The sequence below is a fragment of the Thermobia domestica genome, chromosome 5 (assembly GCF_964235325.1).
Source record: "Thermobia domestica chromosome 5, izTheDome1.hap1.1, whole genome shotgun sequence".
Lineage (NCBI taxonomy): Eukaryota > Metazoa > Arthropoda > Insecta > Zygentoma > Lepismatidae > Thermobia > Thermobia domestica.
This window is the reverse complement of record NC_137458.1, coordinates 269,006,327-269,021,078: the sequence shown is the minus strand read 5'-3', so window position 1 is coordinate 269,021,078 and position 14,752 is coordinate 269,006,327. Positions and strand designations below refer to the sequence as shown.

General features: G+C 35.6%; 2 protein-coding genes across 2 annotated transcripts; one reads left to right on the top strand and one right to left on the bottom strand.

Annotated features, from left to right (window-relative positions):
* The first annotated feature begins 316 nt into the window (after positions 1 to 316).
* Positions 317 to 838, top strand: LOC145685524 (protein GVQW3-like). Its single transcript, XM_081757921.1, has one exon. It carries the CDS (start codon positions 317 to 319, stop codon positions 836 to 838), a length of 522 nt encoding a protein of 173 aa, XP_081614047.1.
* A 5,814-nt stretch (positions 839 to 6,652) lies between these two features.
* On the bottom strand, positions 6,653 to 14,520 carry LOC145686596 (uncharacterized). Its single transcript, XM_081760053.1, has 3 exons — positions 14,365 to 14,520; positions 10,066 to 10,397; positions 6,653 to 6,959 (listed from the first exon to the last, which is right to left on the bottom strand). The coding sequence occupies exons 1-3, from the start codon at positions 14,506 to 14,508 to the stop codon at positions 6,752 to 6,754; spliced, it is 684 nt and encodes a 227-aa protein (XP_081616179.1). The 5' UTR covers positions 14,509 to 14,520; the 3' UTR covers positions 6,653 to 6,751.
* Between the last annotated feature and the right edge of the window lie 232 nt (positions 14,521 to 14,752).

Genomic DNA, 14,752 nt, shown 5'->3' with positions numbered 1-14,752 from the left:
GGTTTATTTAGTTAATGATTCGGCCCGACCGATAGCCATTATCACAAGCATACGAGGGGGGACCCAAAAAAAACGGGAATTGTGCTGCAGTGGGGAGGGAGAGTGGTGGAACCCATCGTTGTACCAATTGTCCGTTACGATCACGTCACCTGCGTCAGTGTGCGAAGTTGTGTCGCTGTGAGTGCATCGGTTCGCTCTTGAGAGTTTGTTTAGTAAACCAACTTTTTCCAGTTCGGCGAAAATGTGATGGCAGATTATCGAGGCGGCTGTGAAATTTGGTTTCCTGTTGGGGAAATCGGCCGCGAAAACTACTGTAATGCTGAAGACTGTTTATGGGGATGCTGCCCTAAGTAAAGCCAGAGTATACGAGTGGTTTGCACGTTTTGAAAATGGAGAACTGTCAATTGAAGACCAACCCCGTTCAGAACGCCCCTCAACGGCAAGAACTGACGAAAACGTCGAAAAAATCAATGCCTTCGTTCGTGAAGACCGTCGCCGAACCATTAATCAACTCTGTGAGATGTCTGAAATACCGTGGAGTTCAATTCAGAGGATTTTATCAGAAGATTTGCACATGAGAAGGGTTGCAGCCAAATTTGTCCCTCGCCTTCTCACAGACGAGCAAAAGGAGCGTCGACTTGAGGCATGTGTTGAACTTCAAAATCAGCTCAAAGAGGACCCTGACTTTTTTGCCAAGGTAACTACTGATGATGAATCGTGGTGCTATGGCTATGACCCCGAATCAAGGCAGCAATCAAGCCAGTGGAGGAGGTTTTACCACTGTGGAGGAGGTAAAACAAAAATCGCTGGAGGTCATAAAGAAGATCCCGATAAGTGATTTTCAAAACTGTTTTGAACAATGAAAGGATCGTTTGCAGAAATGCGTTGCGGTCCATGGACAATACTTTGAAGGTGATGAAAATTTGGTGTAAAAATATTGAGAAATAAAGAAGTTACGACGAATTTCCCGTTTTTTTTGGGTCCCCCCTCGTATGTTAATTTTTCCACTCATATTGAAATCTTCCACTTTGCTTTATTACATACAGGTAGAAAAAAAACTTCAGTCTCATGAAAACCACTTATCAGTTAAACCGGACATACTTTTTTAAAAAAAGAAAATCTAGATATTAGCCTATCAAGCAAGAAATGGATTGTTGCTGGTCCCGATTTCTGACATCAAGGTCACATCGAAGGCCAAATATTTAAAATCTTTCAATTCAAATTTTGAGCTTGTGCTTCTACTCCCCGCTAAAGCTGCGCTTTTCCCCCTCCAAATATCGATTCCGTGATGGGGCTCAGGACGTCAACACTTACAATTACTTTACTGTTAGGTTGCAGATGAGTTGATTCTATGGGCTACGTTATTCAAATAAAGTTTTTTCAGACAACATTATTAGCGTGGACAGCAAACTGTACAGCGAAAAGAAATATGGAAAAATGAAGGGTTAACTTAAAAAAAAAAAAAAAAAAGTTGAAATGCTTATACAGACACCAGGCACGTAGCCAAGGGGTGGGTCCTGAGGGTCCGGACCCCTCCCTTCGGAATCAGAAATGTAAAAAATTAAGGAAGGACCAAACAATAAGAAACGAGAAAAAGAAGAATCAGCGTTAAAAATATAAAGCTACAGCAAGCGTATGGTTACCTTTTCTGATTAGGAGCTTTGTGTAGAGGAAACTGTGTGTGTGTGTGGGGGGGGGGTTCAAGTTGAAAATGAATATTACTGTAACGGAGCATTCCAAATTCCATCTAGCTCCATTCTTATCCTATGGACAACAAATGATGATCGAGAAACCGGTTCGATCAGATAGACTCTGAGAAGAACTTAAGAAATCCGGAATATTATCTTTTTCAATACTTTTTTATGTTCTTTTAATCGAGATTATTTATTCTTTTACTCGAGAGATAGTTCGTTATTGAAATACTAGCATATCCTCATTTTATTGTCCTAACAAAGCAATATACCGGTACGTGTTGCCACTAAAATAGTTTAGATTGATCGAGCCCCTGGTGTGTTACCAGAGTATTTCATGTTATCCCCTCCCCCAGCATTACGAAATCCTGGCTAAACGAACCAATATATGTTTACAGTAAAATAGTTCAGAATGATCGCGCCGCTGGCGTGATAACCGCAATATTTCGTCACGGACCCCCCCTATTACGAAGTCCTGGCTACGTGCCTGCAGACACGGACAATGACACGGAGAACCAGTCGTATTAACAAATGCTGAAACAAATCTTCAATTATGCGCTTATTCATCTAAAAGTCACCTTCACTAACATGTCTATTCACTAGGAGCGTATCCCCAGCGCGTACGTTAACATATAACTTACTTACGAGAGAATACCTATGCCTTAGATTTTGAGTACTGTTTCAAAAGTTCATTTCCGTAAACTGTAAAGGTAGTGATTACTATGCTAATTATCACAAATTAAATGCAACTTTTGAGTTGCATACACACAAACTACTAGGGAATGAAGACCATGTACTAACAATGAGTACACTGGAAAATGAAATAACATATTATAACAGAAATTAAAATATGATGATAATCGATACAAATGCAGAGGATGAATATGACATGTCCGAACCTCGCCAAGTATGGTGGAGGAAGCTATTTGTTTACTTCTTCTTGGCCAACCGCTAAGAACATTTATAAATCCATGTGTGGCTTTGTTATACGCAATTAGTACATTCAAATTCACGAACGATGACGAACTGAAGGGTACGAAGGTCAGTTGCAAGTAACAACTGTAGTCATAATAGTATAGTTCAACTAAACAACGTTGAAAATAGTGGATAATTAGGTGGTAAGTAGAAATGGCCAAAACTGAATAGTTTACATCGATCATTCCGAAGAAATTTGGAGTTATACTGAGCATAGTTTGGGGGGGAAAGCGAGCATCCCCGGTGGGGATATTTCAGCTGACTTCTTTGGGGGGGAACAAAATGTGATTGAGGGGGAAAATCCCCCTCATCCCCCCCGGTAATTCGCACCCTGTACCTATCTCAAGTAAGTAAATAGACACAAACGAAAAAGGAATAAAAATAGAGGCCTTAAAAGTAAAACGTAGACAAATTCATCTGTGCTCAGAAGAATTTGTCTACAATGCACTGACGTGGGTCGGTAAGTCAGAGTGGGTCAGTGAGTTAGATTGGATGGTAGATCACAGTGGATCATGTTCTGTTGACCCACGACCAACTGACCCACTTCATCTCTGGTTCCACTCTTTTTTCGAGATCAAAGCAACACTCTATGTGACCCTGTTGTTTATCATATGCACCTTAGGTTCTGATGAGATACTACAAAGCGTACTACATTTGAACGTATTACGCTGGTTCGGATTCTCTCAACCTGTAGAAACATGTCTTATATAGCCTTGGAGCTGAAAATGGACGTTGAACTTCAGAAATAAAAAAACAACAATCTAACATTTACTGTCTGCAGACACAGAACGAAGGATGGAGAAATGTACAGGAGGAACCACTCCAAAATATAGGAAAATAATAAAATAGATCGAAAACATGAAAGTGACAGATATCATGAAAATAAAATAGAGTTCAATGACAGCTAGTCGATCATATTGCAGAAAGAAATAATGATAGATGGACGAAAACAACCCTTAATTAGATATCAAGAAACAGAGAAAGACGTAAGACACATTCCTTCCAGACCCGCAACCTGCTACAGATGTTTGGGAAGGGTTAAAGTCACTAAAATTTTTAACAGCTCTGCATTAATAATTAGTGAGATTTTGCATGCGTGGCAAGCATAATATTAATTACTCTTATATAGCTTCACTTATGCTACCTACTATAATAATAATAATAATAATAATAATAATAATAATAATAATAATAATAATAATAATAATAATAATAATAATAATAATAATAATAATAGTTATTTCAAAAATGTTTAATAACCCGTACAGAAACTAACACCTGTTATGCACAGATTTCTGAGAAACTTTCTATAACAAAATTCATTTTATTGATGTATCTTGTAAGTAATTAAGGATTTTAGTAGCGTAATGGAACTATTAATTTTCTTTATCAATTTTTTAGTTTTTTCCCACAATTTCTTTGACCCTAAATACCAATAAACTTTTTAATTCTTAATCTAGGCAAATGACTGTGGGGTGCTCTTAATACTTTTACTAATTTAGCTTACAAAACGTAGCATGTTTTATGATTATAGTTTATCTTCGACCAGGCAACTGGACCAAAAATTTTCAGTTTCACCTATTTTATAGTTAGTATGAGTGTACCAAATATGAGACTTTTTTTTTCTGATAACCTCTACCATCAAAATGTGGAACGAGTTCAATATCCCAAAAATTAGGACATATTCAGTAGTCCGAATTCATTGATTTTTTATTGCTAAAAATATAAACTGTGTTTGTTTTTATATTTTTCTTATATTGTATAAAATAAAAAAAGACTTTTAAAGAAGTAAGTGCTTCCTAACTTGAGACACTTACAGGCACTGCTTATTCGGACAACATTTTTCTGTCTGGCACGCTGGATAGATTAAACTAATGTTTGAGCACCACAGCCATCATGTACCCACTGATTGTAGCGTTGACATCTTGTCCATTATTCCTCATTGTGAACCTAGGAGTGAAAACGGCCACAATAGAGGCATTCGGGATCTGAATCATCTGTATCTTCTGTATCAATAACAATATCTTTACAAGAAGTGTCGCAGAGAGCGACTGTATCAGCAACCGATTCATGAGAAAGTGAAGAAGGGAATTTATCAACCTCGCCATTATAATTTGTGACAGTGTCTTTAAAAGAATTTAAGAATCATTTTTAAGAATGAACTCTGTTATACACTGATCAATTCATATAAATCAGACTAGAAGTAGGTACGTATGCTTACAGGGAAACATTTTTCTGATCTTAGATGTAGCGTAGTCCCTCACACTTGTAATGCTTTATGCAATGTCTCTTCTTCGGCTCTAAGTTGTGAACAAATACATTCCTTTAACTTACATACACGTGTTTTAAAATTTGTTGTTCTTATGCTACAAACATGAAAAAAGTCTGACATTTGGTTCCTGAACGTGTTTTGGTTTTGCACAAAATATGTTCCTTAAGAGGCCCTACCCCCTGTAGAGCCTCATATTTGGCCCCGGACTATCTTCTGAACAGAAAAAAGAAACGATGCAATACGTTGAAAGATTCAGTTTTGGGGTCACATGTTTTCACAAGCCTAAACTATCCAATAGCAAAGCACCAAAAATTACACTTATTTTAACATTTCAGCTCGCTTCTAAAGTTGCAGATATTTTTTTTTTAAAGAAATACATACATGCTACGCACATAAAATATGTTTTATTCTTCTTCCAACTGATGAGTAGTGAAGATGGCGTTTCGAAAACGGGCATACCACATGACACAACAGTTCCACCTCATTCTGTTCGGTTGCAGCACGTACTGCTGCACTACACTGGGGTTTCATATTAGGAACGGGTCTCATAATTGGTACTTTTACTCTATATTAGTATACAATTTATTAAAAGTCATGTTGCTAAAACTTAAGATTGAGCCACTTCCCTGTTCTTCCCAAATGACGCTTCTGCTTCAGGTATAGTACAGACTAGGCAGAATGGTACAAAATTAACAATTAAGTTAAGGTCACTTATTGAAATAATACGTTTAAGTAGCAATGCAATGATCACACTTTCTCAACACAATAAGCATTTTCAAAATAAATTGAGACACTGTCACGTATTTCACTCTTTACACTCACAAATACATTTTATTATGATGAACAGCATGGGAGTATAGTGTGACTTATACTACGAATATTACATCTCAGGTGAAAAAAGCATACTTCTCTTTAGTAAGCAGTTATCTATCGTAACTAGCATTGCTCTGTTGACCATGTGTGACGAGTCAATAAGCAAGAATTCAACGAAATCCAAAAATACTGTAAATACATTGCACTACTTCTCACCAGAACTTGCCATAGATAACCACTCAGGTCAACTTCGGGATTTACGGCCGAGATCATTGCAGAACACGCTCTGAAAATGTTAAATGTCCTGGGACAGTTGCTGGATCTATGGGACGTGAAAAGGACATTCCATGGATACGTTTTGTTGCGTATGTTTGTTATTCATCAAAACTCTGTATGAGTATCGTACGTAAAGTCTTAAGTTTGAAAATACTGGATATTGTGCACGAATAATAGAAACTATACAAGGTTTCTAATAAGGATAATACAAATTTATGTTTGTAAAAGCAACTTTATTATTCTTATAATAAAAATAATAGCACATACTGACATCCATATTTAAATCACATTCATTCGTTTATTCCATTCATTCAGTTTTAAAAACACCAGACTCTCCATCCATTTAGAGTCTTTACTACACTGTCTATAAATATATACTGTGAATTTCCCAATAGCAATACTTATTCATCATAAAAATAACAATACTTCCTCATCCTAATACTTAAAAATGCCACTAACTTTACTAATAACTGTTTTGAAGACCTTTCGTATAGTGCAGGTATCTGGTACCGTACCCGATAAATATAACGCCAAAAACTTCTACTCTGAGAAAACATTTGGAAATATTTATTACTTAGTTATCATTCCCTAGATACTAAATAACTCTACTTCCTTTTTCTTAAAATAAAAAAAATCCTTGTTGCCTTTAAGTTATTCGGTAAACTTTAGAAAAGTTGTAGGAACCTTGTAAAGACCGTAAGACTTAGAAATAACATCTCTTTTTCTACTGGACTAGAAAAACAGGTGGTTGAGGCAAATGATCGCCGACGATTCTAAAGCCATGTTCATCAGCTATATAGGAGTAGGCAATAGGTATTCCCTCTGGACTGATGTATGAAATCTGTCCCTTCTGCAGAAGAAATTGGTCACCGTCTGGACCAATTGGCTTCAGTTCTCCAGTAATAACCTCTGATACACCCGGTGAAAGGATCCTGAAATATGTAAATTAGAAACAAATATATTTAATTTGTTCTTTGAGATTAGTCAACAGGTAGTTTTTGCACATTGGAAGAAAATAAAAACATATACATGACTATAGTAGATTATTAGTGTTTCCCAACATTTTTTGAGTGACGGTATACTTACGAGAATAATCACGACATACTTAGGTTACAATTTAGTATTGTTGCTGTCACTGCAGGTATTGACTGTTGAAAATTTCCATTATTATTTGTCTCAAAATTTAAATTATTTATAACAAAAATAAACTTTCTTAGACACTAAAACAATCACATTCTCGAAGTTTCAATTTCGTCGGGTAGATGTCAATTTCGTCGGGAGGATGTTTCTGCTGCCATCTAACGGCTCAATGTGTGACTTCTAACATTGTACAATTATATAACTTGTTCCAATAATAGAAATGTGACATGGATAACCATCATTAAATTGACCCTTACGGTAAAGATATTAAAGGATTTCCTTCATTAATGAACCCATTCGAGAAAATCGCCCTGTTATCTATTACAAAAAAGAGAATTCAAAAATTCACCTTTATTCAAGAGTTATCGTGTGGAGTAACAGACGTACTATCGTCTTATAAAGCCCACTAGCATTAGCCTGATAACATTATAATCAATCTTATAAAGCCCTCTGTGGTAACCTTTAATAGATAGTACAATATACAGGGTGTCCCAAAAGTAGGTATACAGTCCTACAAAGTATGACATTTTAGTTTATTAAGATAATTAGTTTATTTGCTTGTGTGGGGGTGCGGTGGCTCAGTGGTAGAGCGTTCACCTCCTGTGCTTGGAGTCCAAGGCTCGATCCCAGCTCGCAATGTGTGGACTTTGTGCTGGACAAAAACCGTGCTCGTGGGTTTTCTCGGGGTTCTCCCGTTTCCTTCCACTTTCTTCATTCCACCATTTCATTCATTTCTCATCATCACCGTCTCCTTTAGCCTAACCGGTATAACCGTGAGACGTAAAACTTAAAGATTTCTTTTCATTTCATTTCATATTTGTTCCAAGCTTACGGTATGAGTGAAGAGAGATTAAGAACAAATAATAAAGAAACTAAGTCACTACCTAAATGGATAACAATAAGAAAACATTATAAAATGTCATGAGCCGGTCAGTACGTGACTGTATACCTACTTTTGGGCCACCCTGTATTACCCAATACTTGTTTATTTCCTTGTACGAGCAAATATGATAAACGCCTGCAAAAAGTTATATCCATACCAGTGGACAAACACTGTGTGTATGGTTTTTGTTTGTTCCCACTTCTTCATTCCACTATTTCATTCATTATCGTCGTTACCGTCTCCTTTAGGCTCGGAGGATTACTGTAGAACATTAAACTAAGAAAAATGTCCACTACATATTTGATATTGTATCTTAGGTACAACAAATGTCATTTTCGGCAATACCAAGAGAATTGTACTTTTTCGTCATCAATGCAAATCTAATCTAAATCTACAACTAACGTTACATACTGGAATTTGTCTTATGTCAACAACATTTTAAATTTATGATATGATATTCTTTTACAAGACTGGTGAATGAGACTAGCTGTAGTGAGTGTAGCCCGGAACTGGAGGGGCCTAGGTCTGTCCAGTTTTTTAGAATGACAATTTGTTTAAAGCTATTATTTATATATTTTTGAAAGTTTATAGTAAAATCATGATATACTTATCACAGTCCGGGTTCTGACTATCCATCAGTTTTTACCTTCTAGGTCCGCTCCTGTGGACTAGTGCTGCTCACGATACGACTGGAGATGAGACGTTTTTTTTTTTTTTTTTTTTTTTTTTTTTTGTATTTTGTCCTGTAAATTTTGTAAAAGTCTAACTTATGCTCTGATTTTTTCTTAGAATCCATGCGCATCACGAGAGGTCCGTAAAAGATGTGATATAAAAACATTTAAATTGGAGTACATTGGAGTAGGTGATGATTAGGGATGTGCACGAGACGAGTAGAGACAGGATTTTCCTGACAAAATTCGAATCGAGACACGGCTATTCCAATAGAGAAATATACATTTTTCGAGTCAAGACATCACTTTTACAGCACATTTTCGAGACGAGACAGCCACAAATCTTGTCTCGTGCGCATCCCTAGTGATGATTTTTCGTATAATTTTTAAACGTTTATAAATGCCCTTCATTGTGTTCGTACAATCACTTCATCAGTTTATAGTTATTATACTATAAATCATGTAACGCTATAACAATGTTTGTCGTCAGACTTGGATGGACTAGTGTTGCTCACGAGGCTCCTAAAATTTCTAATCTCGTTTCGATTCTTGTTTCGGAAACGAGACGAGGCTCGAGACGAGAAACATGATATTGCTCGTCTCGTTTTGGACACAAAGTGAGACGAGACGAGAAATTTCTCGCCTTGTAGGGAATACTAAACGATATTTAATATAAGTTCAGTTTCCAGTCATATCCTCTACACTCACAATTTTTTGCTAAATCTCATATGATTAAGTATATATACTAGTATATATATAGTATTAAGTATATGATTAAGTATATATATGTATGCCTACTTATCTTCATACATTAAGTTACATGATTCCACTCATATAGTTCCAAACATATGTCAGTAAAGTAGTACTAAAAATGAAATCTTGAAGTTTTACATCCCACCGTTATGCCGGTTAGGCTAAAGGAGACGCTGATGATGAGTAATGAATGAAATGGTGGAATGAAGAAAGTGGGAGGAAACGGGAGAACCCCGAGAAAACCCACGAGCACGGTGTTTGTCCACCACAAAGTACATACGGCGAGAGCTGGGATCGAACCAGGGACCCCAACCACCGGAGGTGAACGCTCTACCACTGAGCCACCGCGCCCCCAAAAAAGTAGTACTAAAATTCTATGTAAAATTATTCAAGTACTTTAGGGTGTCCTAGATACACGTAAGTAGTTTGTATTCCAAAAAAAAAAAATACTAATGTTTTGTAGCTCTTAAATAAGCCTATTCCCATTGAAGTTATTGGCTAAATAACACAGACAGGGTACCATGATTTTTTATAGTGTTTCTACCATATCCTCCTACATTATTTTAAAATTATGTTGTGGTTGATAATTACCTGACATCAAATTGACCGAAATCATCCTGGATATGAGTAGTACCAAGAGGAGCATCTCGCTTCTTCCTCAAAAGTAAAGGAGGTCCGTAGGATGTAGGTGGTGGTGGATATACGGTCGGAGGTGGTTCATACACTTGAGGTGGAGGTTCTACATAAGGTTCTTCTGGAACGACGTATTCCGGAACTGGTACTGGTGGTGGTGGAGGTGGGGGTGGGGGTGGTGCATAAACTGGTGGTGGAGGGGTGTACACTGGAATTGGCTCTGGAGGTGCATATCCAGGAAGAAGGACTTCAGCCAACGTGGCCGCCGCACACAAAGTCAGCAGCAAAATCTACAACAAAGAATAAATATTTCGCGACATTAAATACGCAGACACAATTCGTGTATCATTACTATTAAAGGTATTTTGTTTTATTATTTAAAAATATTTTAAATTATTTTGTTTTATCCTGTGTTTTGTTTTATCATTAAAAGTCAATATTAATATGTCACCTTTAAATAATGTTACTTTAGAACAAGCCTGTCACAAATAAAATTTAAATTAACTTTCGGATACCTATCAGATTATTGCGTACTATCTAATGAATATTACACACAAACAGTATTCATTTTAGAAACACTATTTACTTAACAACAGTGGATACTATGTCTAAACTTCTAGCAACCTAATCCTCACAATACATGTATATGACCCACTTTAACAAACTTAATTTCAATGAAACAACTCTTTTGAACTCTTAAACATACGCTAATTGGTGAACAATCAACAACATTCATTCAACCCGAAAGATATTTCTTTATTTTCCAATGACTATATTTCCTTATTAATATATACTGTTAGACCAGTTACTCTTAGCATTTAATTGTGACGTTTTAATAACGCGTTTGTAGTTAAGTAACTAAGCTCAATTAAAACTTTATTTTTAAAACTCGTGACATCTAGGATGCAATTATTGCAAATAATAACATGCTACTTAGTATTTCACAATAATGAAATGTTACTATTAGGACCTAGTGAGTATATATTCTTTATGAGGATACCTAAACGGAGTCGGCTAATTTGATGACTTTGTCACCTATTTATTTTAAAATGTCGGATATAAATTGATCTAAATGAGGCTCCGTATACTGTTTGGAAATTACATAATTTTAAAATGGCATAATCTAGTGCAATGTGTTGAAAATTAACCTTTCTTAACTAATACTTCCAAAAGCAAACATTGATATATATATATATGTACATTCTCAAAATATACTTCAGTTAAGTTCTGTTAATGGAAATTCAGTTATTAATGAGTATGAATAACATTTTTTATGGTAGTACACAGAAGGATAAATGCATCACAGCTACCTGCAGGCATGTAGAGAAGAGCCGAATTTTGTTTATTAGTCTGTGGCTTTTTCTACCAAGACTCTTGAATGAAGATCATAATTTAGCACAATGTCACAGGAGCTAGACTGCTATTGCAAAAGATATATTTGTCATGGTCCATTTTCAAGGCAAAGTTCACAAATGACAAAATCGTGAAACAGTATCGAATACGTCGTATAATTTGACGCACGTATCCATATTCATCAAAGAACCCGTGGGAAAACGTACACCCACAAACAGGGGCAGATTTAGGACATGTTCCGGGAGGGGGGCGCGGGACAGGCGGTAAAAGATTCTCACTGTCAGTTTTCTCTCTCACTGGAGTTTTGCAATACTGATGCCTATACAGCTCGCAGGAGTAGCGAACGACTCTTCACCGCCTTGGATCCGCCAATGCTTACAAAATATATCCGCAAAACGACTTCAGTGCAAGTAACGGGGATGGTGTGCAGTATGCGTGAATCTCTATACATACTGTACAGCTAGTGGCAATACACTGTTCATTGAAATCTGAGGCTTAGTGCTAACATACGACCTTCCAAATGTAACGGATCGTTAAACAAAACAATTACTGTCGGAAACTGTATTAACACCACCTAAAGGATCACGAGTAGACATTCAGGGTGTCTCAAAAGTCCCCTGACATAAGCCAACTCTGTTATTATCAGAGTTACAATAAAATGTAAGACAAAAAAAAAAAATCATCTCCAAATATGATGTTATTAGACTAAAGCGAAGGAAGGAACTTTTTAAATCAGACGAGCTGTCTGGGCTGTACACTCTTTATGCGCCCAATGTTAAATGAAAATGCAACGTTGCCATTTACCTGGACCCACAACATAAAGTGAATGAAGTTACTGTCTTTTACGCTAACCTGTCGATGGTTAACCCCAATTTCAAACAGTAACTTCATTCATTTATGTTGTGGGTCCAGGTAACTGGAAACATTGCATTTTCATTTAACATTGGGCTGATAAAAAGTGTACAGTCAAAATGACTTATCCAATTTAAAAAATAAAAATTCATTCACTTTAGATTGAAAACATCATATTTGGAGACGGTTTCCCCTCTTACATTTTGTTGTAACTCTGATAATAATAGATTTACCCTATGTCAGGGGACATTTGAGACACCCTGCATATTTACGTATCTTGCAATAGCCAATTATAAAGCACCGGTTGACATGATAGTTATTTCAATGTAGTTTGAATGTCTGTTTTACGTAATGTTGTTAAATATTTTTTTTTTTAGAAGAACGAATTTGTTAAATAAATAATGAAGCTAGATTTATTTTGGTACTATATTTGTAATAATAATATTAAATAATTAATTTATGTTAAAGTAGTTAAAAAAGAATACAATTTATGAAAAGCAGCTATGCAGCTTTCTATATCATTGATGTAGCAAATCTATCACGAAAGCAAAGCAATTAGAAAGACGTTGTAGTAATATTAGTGAAGGAGAGCAAAATAAATTTCAAATTCTAATCAGGAGCGTCATTTAGGAAGGCAGGGAGAGAAATTACAAGATATTTATATTTTAATAATACATATAGGCTGCATATAGTTTGAGTAATACATATATTTTAATCAATTGTGTACTTACTAATAAACAATGTGAAATTCTTATGTCGGTGGAGAATCTTGCCCTCCCCGAAATAAAATCTGAAACAACGCCGCCGTTCCCGAAAAATATGAGTAAAAGTCTTTGTATTTGACCGTCAGAGGATAATAATAATAATATTTAAAATAATCAGCAGCATAAAATAATACAGACTAAAGTATTTCAAAAGGTAAAAAAAGTAAATAAAAGATAATAAGCCTTATGAAGAGTCATTCTGACGCGTGGTTAGTGCCATACTAAAGAGTTCGACTAACATATGTTTCCTGCAGTAGTCAGGCCTTTGGTATGACGCTAATCATACATCAAAACGACTCTGCATAAGGCCCAATATGGTTGAAAGAACATTAAATAAGAATACATTTAGGAATAGGAACACTATGTAGGAATATGACTTATATAAATGTACGGACAACATGTACTTTCACCTAATATCAAATACGGGCTGGCTAGTAGCTAGGGGGTGGCCAGAAGGGATTAGTCCCTTCGACCACCTTCAGCCTCTCTTAAAATATTGAGTTCCGTATTTTGCACCCGAAAAGACGATAAATAATTGTTAATTATTGTCACCTATGTTTTTTTTTAGAAAAAATAATTAAAAAACCAGATTATTTTTATAATTGAAAGAGTATAGCTGCGTGAAATCAAATCATAGCCTACATCAATCATTTATCTATTAAACAAGTATAATTCTGTTAAGAAAGTGAACAAATTTTAGTCGAGTTACAAAATTTTTGGAAGAGAAGGGTCCGGATCTAGTGGATCTCCCGTGGGTACGCCCCTGCCATCAAGTAGTATTTGAGGTGATTTGGTCTCGTAGAAGGACGGACAAACGAACAGGCAGAGTAAATGTATAAAAGAGTTTTGGTAAAGATTTTCGAAATTATTATTATTATCTTTAAAATTGACACAATAGTTCAATGTAAAGAACAGATCTTTAATACAGCTGTACGGATGGAAGCTTCGTGAGCATAGAACTATGAAAAATTGTAGTTTATTATAGTAATAATCGAGAATTACACAAGGAAATCGATTATGAATATAATAAATTACAACTTTTAATACGCCCTTGAAATTTCTGTCGGTACAGTGGCATTTGTGCCATTTTTCTTCTCTAAAAAAAAAAAAAGAAAGAAAGAAAGAAAAAAGAAAAAAGAAAAAAGAAAAATAAGAATCGAGCTGTCCAGAATCAAGTAAGAGAACCCACAACCAAAATTAAAAAAAAAAAAAAAAGCCACAATTCGACACAATTGGTCTCTTTGAAAGTAATTTTAAAGTAAATATTAGAAGCAAGATTTATACTTACGGACTTCATGATGTGTGTTGTTGAAGTAAATCTAGCTTCAGTGCAACTGTAATTACCGTCTACAGTCCCCAAGTTTTTATACTGTTTAGAAATTCTTAAAATAGGTAGAAATTGATTTTTGTAAGCTACGTATTTGCATGGCATTGAACCCTAACGTATACAGAATGTTTACCAAGAAAACAAGATTTTCAATTAAAATGTAAACTAGGAAACCTCCAGACGTGTTGTTATTTTTACTAAAACAGTGCAATGAACCTGAAATCAGGCAAACAAAGTGTATTTTCTTGAAAAATGCAAGGAACACAAAGTATAATTATAGCGGTAAACACAAGATGTTATTGCAAGGGTAGGTTTATTAAACTCTGTCTCAAGACCTTGCCAAAAAGAA